This window comes from Fukomys damarensis, unplaced genomic scaffold (genome assembly GCF_012274545.1).
Source record: "Fukomys damarensis isolate Sample0158 unplaced genomic scaffold, DMR_v1.0_HiC HiC_scaffold_18, whole genome shotgun sequence".
Lineage (NCBI taxonomy): Eukaryota > Metazoa > Chordata > Mammalia > Rodentia > Bathyergidae > Fukomys > Fukomys damarensis.
Window position 1 is genome coordinate 21,682,892 of NW_022900930.1, and position 10,086 is coordinate 21,692,977.

The following is a 10,086-nucleotide window of genomic DNA, read 5'->3' on the forward strand; positions in this document are numbered from 1 at the left end:
CGTGCGGCCAGGGCAAAGGCCCCGGGGCGGCGCCCTGCGGGAACACGGCGGCCTCGTTGGGGCTGTGGCCCGGGAACTCGGGCCCAGCCGAGTGCAGCTGATAGGAGAAATCCGGCTCCGGGAGCGAAGCCAGCGGCGAGAAGCCGGGCTCTGCGCCCAGGCGGGCCTTGGACTGCAGGAACGCAAGGATGCGCGCGTACTTGGTGTCCTTGGTCTCCATCCTCTCCACCGTGGTGAGGTAATGCACCAGGTTCTTCATGCACTCGTGGTAGCCATAGTGAAAATAGTTGGCGAACTCCGCTAGAAGTTCTGCTGGAGAAGCAAGAAAGATTGCAAGACGGAAAAACCTCCGAGCACCCCATCCCCAGAGAGTTTGAGGTGGGTGCCGGGCATCTCCCACCACACGTGCTGGCCAAAGTTCCCTTTCGAGGTCCTCGCTCTCCTCTCCAAAGTCTACGGACTGGAAAAGCTCCAGAAAGAACCGGACCACACCCACCTCACCAGAGGGGAGGCCTCAGAACCAGTCTTCCCTAGCGTCGCCCCGGAGGGAGAGGAGCTTTTGGGGACTCCCTCCTCCCCTCGCCCCGTCAGTTTCCACCTAGTAGTCCTCTGGGGGTCGCGCCTTCACTCGCACTCCCAGCCCCCAGGTCTCGCTGTGGCGCAAGGTCCCTGCCCGGTTTCCCTTTCCCTAACTCAGCCCACCTTTTTCCCTTCCCCGGGGAAAATCCGCCGAGTGCAGAGCTCTCAGGTACTGAACGGTCATCTCCAGGATCTCCGCCTTCTCCAGCTTCCCAGAACTCTGAAGAAGGAGAAAGGCTGCTGCAGCAGGCCTGCGGTGGCAGACCGACCCCAGCGGGCCGGAGGGCCCGACTTTATCTGGAGAGGGCGGTGAGTGAGGCGCCTGTGCCTGCGGCTCTCGGCGCTCGGGCTCAAGGGGAGGAGGTCGGCCCTGAAGACCCGCTGCCTCCGGGGAGCTTGGTGTTTCCGCCCAGAGTGGCCACCGGGGGTGGGGGTGCGGTTCCCGAAGCTGGGCGCCCGGCTTGGGCTGTGTACCTTACCTGCTTCGCCAGGGCCATGGGTACCGTCTTGCCCAGCTCATTCAAGCAGCGGTTGATCCGGTCCCGCCTCCGCTTTTCTATCACTTTATGAGAAACCGGGGTTCTCTGCGAATAGAGGGTTTTATGTTTAGGATGGCTTTGCCCAGGGAGTCATTCAAGGTGCTGCAGTAGTTCACTCTTCCGAAAGAACCCCTGCGCCGCCGCACCAGGGCCAAGGAAGCCCGGTCCCCGCTTGCCCGAGGTGGCGCCCTCCTCTTCCAGCCACCCTGCTCCCTAGGGCCACTCAGCCAAACCGAGCGCCAGCTTTGGGGAGGCCACCAGCTTCCCTTCGTGAGCTCCTCCCGGGGTAAGGACTCTCCTCGCTCTATCTCCGTTCCCTTCCCAAATCACTTAGGGTTCTTCCACACGCAAAGTCCCCTGTGGCCAGGTCTCTGCCAGCAGTCCAGCCAGGTGGAGGGTCAGTGAGGCCCGCCTCCGCACTAGGGCGCAGGGACTCACTTTGCGGTCCTTGAGCTTGTCTGACATCCCGGTGAGCGCGCGCCCTCGGGAGAGGCGCCGGTGCGAGGCACACGTCCACTTTCCGCCTCTTCCAGTGTGGCAGGTAGACTGCGGCCTCCCAAATCAGAGGGGCTGCCTTATAAAGCGGTCATCTAGGACTCCAAGTGCATTCACGAGTTCAATTATTCCATAGGATTAAGGGATCTGCGTTTGGAGGATGTATGCATTCAAGATCAGTTTTAAAGAAGTTAAGAAAAAAAAATTAGCACCCGAGGGGGGTGAGCTGGGGGCAGATCAGTTTTGTTAATCCACGTGGCTCTTCAAAGGACACGTGATCGGCTGGGAATATCATTAGCAGGCAACAGACGGGGAGGAAAAGGAGGCGGTAAACTGAGCCGGCGGATCTGCGTTTGGAGGATGTATGCATTCAAGATCAGTTTTAAAGAAGTTAAGAAAAAAAAATTAGCACCCGAGGGGGGTGAGCTGGGGGCAGATCAGTTTTGTTAATCCACGTGGCTCTTCAAAGGACACGTGATCGGCTGGGAATATCATTAGCAGGCAACAGACGGGGAGGAAAAGGAGGCGGTAAACTGAGCCGGCGGAGAAAGAGTCTCACACGATCTCCTGTTTACAAATCCCAGCAAGGCCGCCGTCCCAGAGCCGAGTGCGTTTTAAAGCCTGTCCAGAGTCATTAAAGTAATTAAGTAAGCCTTTAATAGGCTGTTCCGCCGGGTTCAAGGGAGAGCTCTTGGAGAGGGAGGCGCCCCGTTTGTTCCCAGGCTTTTCTCACACGACTTGGTGACACGTCCATCTCCCCCCTTTTTGTTTACACCGCTTTATTTGTCCGGACATCCCGGCAGGTGTGGGGCTGCGGCTGGCACACGAGGCTCCCGCCTCGCCCCTCCCGAGGGTCTTTGGCACGCGACGCCCCCCTGCCCAGCCTCTCGCTTTCTTTTCTCCCCCCCCTTCGGGCACTCTCTTCGAGGGGGGAAGAGGTTCAATTTGTAGCCTATTATCCTATACGAAAATGTCCATTGAAAAGTATGAATAGTTTCATTGGGTTCAATTTTAATAATGCCGGGGGTGGGGAGGAGAGACAGGCGGGGCGTGTGTGTGAGTGTGAGTGCGAGGGGGGGGGTGGGAGGGTTGGGGGGCAACACGGGGAAGAGTGGACTGAGAAGAAAAGGGGGAATGCAGCTGGCCAGGCGAGTATTATGCGACGTCACCTGCGTGAGGGGCGCCTACAGACCCCTATTCATTTGCCTAATTTTGGTCAATTTAACAAACTTCAGGAGAAATTATTGTGGCTTTGTCAGGGAGGGTGAAGCCTTCTGATCGAATTAACAGCATGTTTTGATCCGGTAAATGTCATTAGAAAGGGAGAAACAATCGCGCTTAGAGGGCTCTGGGTAATGCGCCCAAGTGGAGACGCCAAAGCGCATGGCTCACAAAGGGAGCAAGTAGCTGCCACAGGGAACTTTTGTACCCGCCCATCGCCCAAGTTTTGACACAAAAAGGCATTATTTCATACTTGAATACGTTTAATCCAACGATTGTCTATTTTCTGCAAACATATTTTCACAGCATTGTTAACTTTTTATGTCTCCCTTTCGCGGGCGCCTTTTCTTAACGTTTGGGGGCGGGAGAGCGCAGACACTTTGGGCATCAATATTTGTCACTGAAAAGGGCCCCGTGAAGTTAGGGGAGTTGATCTCTTTTTTATGGCTTTAGAAAGCGAAAATATCGGGGGAGGAGGGAGGGAAGGCACGAAAAGAAACGAAGGGGGAAATCCACCGGACAGGCCCAGGGGGAAGGAGGGGTGGCAGAGCCTGGGAAGCTCCTGGCCGGCTGCGCCTGGGCGGGCGGCGGCGGAGGCCTCCTCCCCCACGAACCACTTCGCCCACGTCGGCTGCCTGGGGACCCTCGCTCTGGGGGCTCCGAGTCTGAGGCTTGCGGGTGGTGCGTGATCTTTCTTGCAGATGGAAACAATAAAAACTTTTGTTTTATGACTTACTCTCAGCAAACAAGTTCTCACCTTTTCCTAATCGTTTCCATCTGGGAATAGCAGCGATAGCTCTTTAGATATCACCCCTTTCTTTGCGGTCCACCACCCCGCTTCAATTCTCTCTCCTCCTCAAGACAGCGGCAGCTCCCGGGCTCTCCCTGTGGGTGGTGTTGGTCCTTGGGCAGAGGTGGGTCGGGTGGAGCGTGGCCGCGGCTCTAGGGCGCAGGAGCAGGCCCGGGCGCGCTGCGTCGGGGAGGAGAGCAACCCACCTGCCGAAGCCTGCGAAGAGTAGGCCGGGTCTGCACCACTCACCCGAGGGTGTCCCTCTCCGTCTTGCTTTTGGTTTCTTTTCTATCTCACGCCAGATTGGACACGACCCACACCCTCCTGCAGTTTGCTCTGCCAGCCGCGGAGCCTTCTCAGGGGTTGTCCATTTTAGTACAATCACTTGCACACAAAGGGATTAAACACGAACCCTTATCATCCAAATTAACTAAAGTGAATGGGTAAAAGGCAGCGCACACACTTCTCACCCGCACTCCCCTTTTTAAGCCAGCGGGCTGGGAGTTGATCCTCTTACTGCTGGAGTTAACCACCAGCTGCAGCACCTTCCACAGGCCAAATTTCATTCCATTCGAACTGTTTCATTTCCCGGCGCCGATGGGGAGCTGGGCCCAAGGGTTGCCCAGGGCTAAAAGTCCCGAGGTGCGGTTTAGCTTGCAGTGGGGTGAGGATGGGGGTGGGTACAGGACTGGACCACAGTTGCGCATGCTCGGGGCTGTGGCATCCACCTGCGGGAAAGCGACCGCCTCTTCGGATTTTAGTTTCTCCCTTCCTTGCCTGAAGGTCTGAATCACACTGCCCAAAAGTGGGGTGCCTCGCACAGCCTTCTCTTTATTTGCCTTCGGGAAGAGGAACAAGTGTTCCTGGATCTTGACCTAGATCTCACCCAACATGGAGGCAGAGTGGTGCTCTTATGTTGGGTGAGATTGCTAGGGCCAATCGATGGGTTTAAATTCTAGATTTACTTCTTACCTACGGAGCCAGACTTTAGATAAATTAACGAGTCTCAGTGGTGCCTCGGTTTCCTCTTCTGTAAAGTGGAGATAACAATTGAGTCTACTATGTCCAAGTTGGTCAGTAGGGGCAAATAAGGAAACACAGGCAAAGCATCTAGAAGCAGGCTCAACCACTCAGGTAGTGGTTTTATTTTGCCAGTGAATCTCTTTGGCAGTGGCTTTCTTGTGATTTAGCAATGTGTTGTGACGTTTTAACTGTTATATATTCTTGATTATTTCTTTTTTTTTTTGATAGAGAGAGAATGAAAGAGAACTTTACCACCCTTGAAGAAGTCACCATAATTCTTCCTGAAGTTTACTAAGTGGACCCAGGCTAGGCTAGTGAGTGGGGGTCTCTGGGGGTGTCTCTCGAAGGTGACATCACCTGGTGCTCACAGGTCAGCTGTGTTCTTCCAGTGTGGGTGTTAGACTAAAGAAGGCTCTCAGTGCAGAAGCTCCTCACTGTCATAGTCATAGCCAATTTCAAATACTTAGTTATTTGCATCAAAATTAAAAGAGAGCCAGGAAGGGGAGATGTTGGGTGAAGGATAAATATTTGCAGTTAGGTTACGTAGTTAAACCATTTTAGAGGTAGAAAAGGCAGACAGCTTTAGTATTTGTAAACTTATTTTTTTAGTACTTGTAAGACTTTATAGTCCTCTTTTGCTGTTGTCTTCTGTCAGCGGGGCTTTGTGAGTTACTGCTTGACCAATAACTATTATGATATTCTGAACTTTTCAGAAAATGCTGATTTGCCTTCCTACACAATAAGTTAAAGAGATCTATTACGGGATAGCATGGTGACTATAGTTATGATATGTATTCTTAAAAATAAAAGGCAATAGGCAACCAGAAGGTAGACATTTTGCAGATGAGAGGGGGCCAAGAGCAGGAGGGAGGAAGAGGGAAGTAAAAGAATTAAGGTATATACATGTTATGCCTTTCCACAATGAAGGTAATCATTGTATACTGGAAACATGTACTAATTAAAATTTTTAGAAATTCTGGGAGCATGGATGTTAAGTGTTCACACCACCACAATAACAACATGTGAGATAAAGGATTCATCAGTTAAGAAACATAAACTACCATCTCACAGCAACTATGCAACCAGTTCTCCTTACCCGAGGGCTCTGCTTCTGAAGACTTAATCAATTGCAGATTGAGAATACCAGGGGAAAACTGCATCTGTGCTGAGACTCCAGACTTTTTGGGTCATTATGCATTAAATAATCCAGTACAACAGCTGTTTACATGGTGTTAATATTGCATTTGGGTATTATGGATAGTCTAGTGATGTTTAAAGCAGTAGTCAACCTTTTTTTGGTGCCAGGGACTGCTTTTGTAGATGACAACTTTTCATGGGGGGCAGGGGATTGGTTTCAGGATGATTCAAAGGAGCTTGCAACCAAGATCCCTGGGATGCATGCAGTTCACAGTGGGGCTGTGCTCCTGTGAGAATCTAATGCTGCTGCTGATCTGACAGGAGGCAGGCCTGGGGCAGCAAGGCCAGCAACTTGGAGTAGTGTGGCTTAGCTCACTCAGCCTGCAGCTCACCTCCTTCTGTGTGGCCTCGTTCAAAATGGACCATAGACTGCTGCTATCAGCCAGTGGCCCAGGGATTTGGAACCCCTGATCTAAAGTATGCAGGAAGATCTGCACGAATAATATGCCAATACTACACCATTTGGTACATGGTGACTTCAGCACCCTTAGGTCCTAATATCCAAGGAGTTTGTGGAACCAGTTCCCTGTGGTATTGCTGGACAACTGTCTATGTCAGAAGATCCTACTTGCTGTGATTTTAATTTGGTTTGTCCCCCAAACATCCATGTGACTGTAGCCTTTGTCCCCAGGATGATTGATACTAGTGGGAGTAGTAGCACCTTGAAGACATGGGGCCAAGGGGAAGGTCCTGAGGTCAATGAGGAAATGCCCTCAGAGAGGATTAAGGGAAATCCTGAGGAATCTCTTGGTAGTTCTCTCTAGAGAGCTGCTATAGAAGCCCGACCCTGGCTGCAGCCAGCCCTTTTGTTTCTAGTATCATGATGTAAGATCTTCTTCTGGACCCACTTCCATATTGTCCCATGGGCCTTGATGTGAGGAAGCTGAAGGTTTCTGATCAGAGCAGAGGCAGTGCCCCTGAACCTACAAAACTATAGGCCTAAATAAACTTCTTTTCTTTACAAAGTTGGGTATTTTGTTATAACAATGCAAAGCTGAGCTATCTAATGTTGTACATGATAAATATATATGTTTTTAGTCAATTTTAAAAATAAAAAAGAGAAAGGAAGGAAGGAACACTTTAGAAATTAGGCAGTAATAGCTTCTAAAGATCTCTGTTGAAGAACACGATGAGCATAAACAGACTGTGTTTATTGTTATTTTTACTACTATTGCTTTATGTACACAGGTTTGATGTATAGCTCTCAAACACTGAAAGATGGATTTGTGTGTGTGTGTGTGTGTGTGTGTGTGTGTGTGTGTTTTCAATTTTAGAAATTAAGGATTTATGGGCTTGAGAAGGAGGAAAGGGCAAGTGAATGTCAGAAAAAGAATGCAATGGGTGTATGATAATTTCAACCAAGTTACTCTCAGCGAAGTGTTCTGGATGATTTCACGTACTTCCCGCCTCCTCCCATCTCCATATGTGGAGTAGATTTCTAAATTCATTAAGGCACTGGCATTTAATTCATTAAGGCATTTAATCAAGTGAAAAAGTGCAAGGAGTCTTGTCAGAGAGGGGAAAACACAAATGGAGCTCATCCTGTTGTGTTTCTAAAGCACCGGGAAGCTGAAGCATGAAGGGAACCAAACTCCTGCCTTCCACTCTGCAGTGTGGAGCATCACAGTGGCTTCTTCTGAAGGCACCTACAAAAGCTATGAATCCAACACTCCATTTTAGGGTTGAGGAATCTGAGGAGCACTGAAGAGACCTGGTATACCATTGGCACACAGCAAGCTACTGTCACAAAGTATTTCACTAAAGAAGAGTTGATTTGCTGTGTGACCTCAGTTTATTCCTCTGTGACTGTAAAGGAGAGTCCAGTTAGAGACCTGTGACTCAGCATTGGCTGATGTTCTGTCAGACACCTCGCTGCCTTTGGTGTACGTGAGCATTGTCAGGAAGCGTCAGCTTTGATCTTACGCCTCTTTCCACTTGCTCTTACCATTCATGAACCCAGTGACTAGCTTGCTGTGAGCACCAGCAAGGAGCCAGGGCCTGGGAATGCCCAGCAGAAGGGACTTGGCCCTGCCTTCCACAGGCTTATGCACTAAGAAAGAAGAAAATATTGTCTGGATGGAAGCCTCAGCACCATAGTCACTCTCAGTGCCCCTTCTAGAAGCCATGGCATCAAGGATCCCATTGAGTTGGAATCTTCTCTGAACTTTCCTTACTAAGCAACTCTGGTCTACTCCCAAGTGTAGTGACATGGTCTATCCACTAATGACCTGAACAGGAAGTAGGTGGCATGAACTGTATCAGTGCAGTCAGCTGAAGCCAAGAGAGCCCTGGGAATAGCTGTGCTCTCTGCCACCATGAGGAAAAACAGTGAAGGCGTCTGTATGTAACGTACACCTGAAGGAAGCCCGCGATAGGGTGACTTCCCAGGGATTTTGCCTTTATCTCCTTTGTCCTTATATAACACAATTCAATTCTGTCTCAATTCTTTGCAGCTCTGGATTTATTTTTATTTTTTCTTTTCTTTTTTTTATTAACTTGATTGGTACACTTTAGGTACACAATATGCTGACATGCATCATTGGGAATTTGAATCTTTATATGATATTTCTTGGTTCTTGTTTTTTCCCCATTCCCTTGCCCTCCCTTGAATCCTTCTGCTCCTTCCTATTTTTAAAGACTTCATTTCCATCTTTTCATTTTCTCGTATTTTTTCCCTTTCCCTTTAGACCTTTTCTTCCTATTTCACATTGTCTATTGTTATTCTTATTTCCACTTTCAGTTTGTCATATCAGAGAAACAATTCAGTATTTGCACATGTGTGTCCTATTTATTTCACTTAATAGTATGGTCTCTGTACACATGGAAAAAAATAAAAAATAAAAATTAAAAAATTAACATTTCTAGACCAATATGGCTGTCCATTTCTGTACAATGCCAACTCAACACAGTAAATTGGGATAACTTTTTCCAAAGTTGACAGCACCGTTAAAGTTTCCAAAAATTCAAATTATGTATGTATATATATTTATATTTATATAAAAAGACTAATAATAGCATTATGTTATGCATCGATAGCAGCAACAGCTTTTCCTGATTCTGCAGTCATCTGAACAAAATTATAGACATTCAGCACATTCCATTAAAAAAAACACAAAAAAAAAAACAAAGAAAAGAATTATACCCAGAAAACAGCAAAGTTCTGTTGCTATTGTGGTACCTGGCACCATTTTTTAAGTTAGCATCTTAATCATCATCTGGAAAGAGAATATTCTAGAGTAATATCATTAAATATAGCTCTGATAAAGCACAGTCACTACTATGTATCATAAAGCAGGTACAAGATATTTTACATTCATAGACGTATGATACAGTACCGTCCTACATCAATAATACTGGAATCAGTTTTGGTTTGAAATTTGCTTTGTCTGCAAATAAGATTGCTACTCCTGCTTTTTTCTGGGCTCCTGTCACATGGAGAATTATTTTCCATCCTTTCACTTTCAGTGTACGGGCTTCTTTTTGCATTAGGTGTGCTTCTTGTATACAACATATTGTTGGATTTTGCTTCTTATTCCATTTTGCCAGTGTATTTCTCTTGATTGGTGAGTTGAGGCCATTGACATTGATGGTTATAACTGATATGTACTGACTTATTATTGACATGTTAATGGCCTTTTGTTGACTCTTTACTTTTTCACCTTCTCCTTTTAATTTCTTGCCTTGTCTATTTGATTTGCTCTGTTGGGCCTCATGGTGTTGTTGCCTTCATTGTCTTTTTTTAGGATCTTGTTTAGAATTCCTTGTAGTGCTGGTTTGGTATTCATGTAGTTTCTCAGGTGTTCTTTGTCATGGAAGTGTCTTATTTCCCCATCCATTTTGAAAGAGAGTTTTGCAGGATACATCAGTCTAGGTTGGAGGTTGTTCTCTTTTAGTACTTGAAATATCTCATTCCAGGCTCTCCTTGCCCCAAGGGTTTGTGTTGAAAGTCTGCTGTGATTCTGATGGGCTTCCCTTTGCATGTGATTTCTTTCTTTTCTCTTACTGCTTGTAGTATTTTGTTCTTCTGTTGGGTTTCTGGGATCTTGATTATCATATGTCTAGGTGTAGATTTTTCTTTTTGATTGTGGCTAGTTGGGGTCCTATATGCCTCAGTTATCTGAATGTTAAATTCTTCCCCTCTGTTTGGGAAGTTTTCTGTCATTAATTCTGCGAAAAGCTTTTTAAGTCATTTGTATTTTCTCCTGCTACTTCATGTATTTCTATCACTCTTATGTTATTCTT

General features: G+C 47.6%; 1 protein-coding gene across 1 annotated transcript in view; it reads right to left on the reverse strand.

The window, feature by feature from the left end:
* Positions 1–1,583, reverse strand: part of Helt (helt bHLH transcription factor) — a 2,147-nt gene extending 564 nt beyond the window's left edge. The window contains exons 1-4 of the mRNA XM_033765551.1: positions 1,557–1,583; positions 1,059–1,163; positions 703–799; positions 9–312 (exon numbers count right to left, since the gene is read on the reverse strand). Of these exons, the coding sequence (XP_033621442.1) occupies positions 9–312; positions 703–799; positions 1,059–1,163; positions 1,557–1,583 (533 nt within the window). The remainder of the gene's footprint in view (positions 1–8; positions 313–702; positions 800–1,058; positions 1,164–1,556) is intronic.
* Between the last annotated feature and the right edge of the window lie 8,503 nt (positions 1,584–10,086).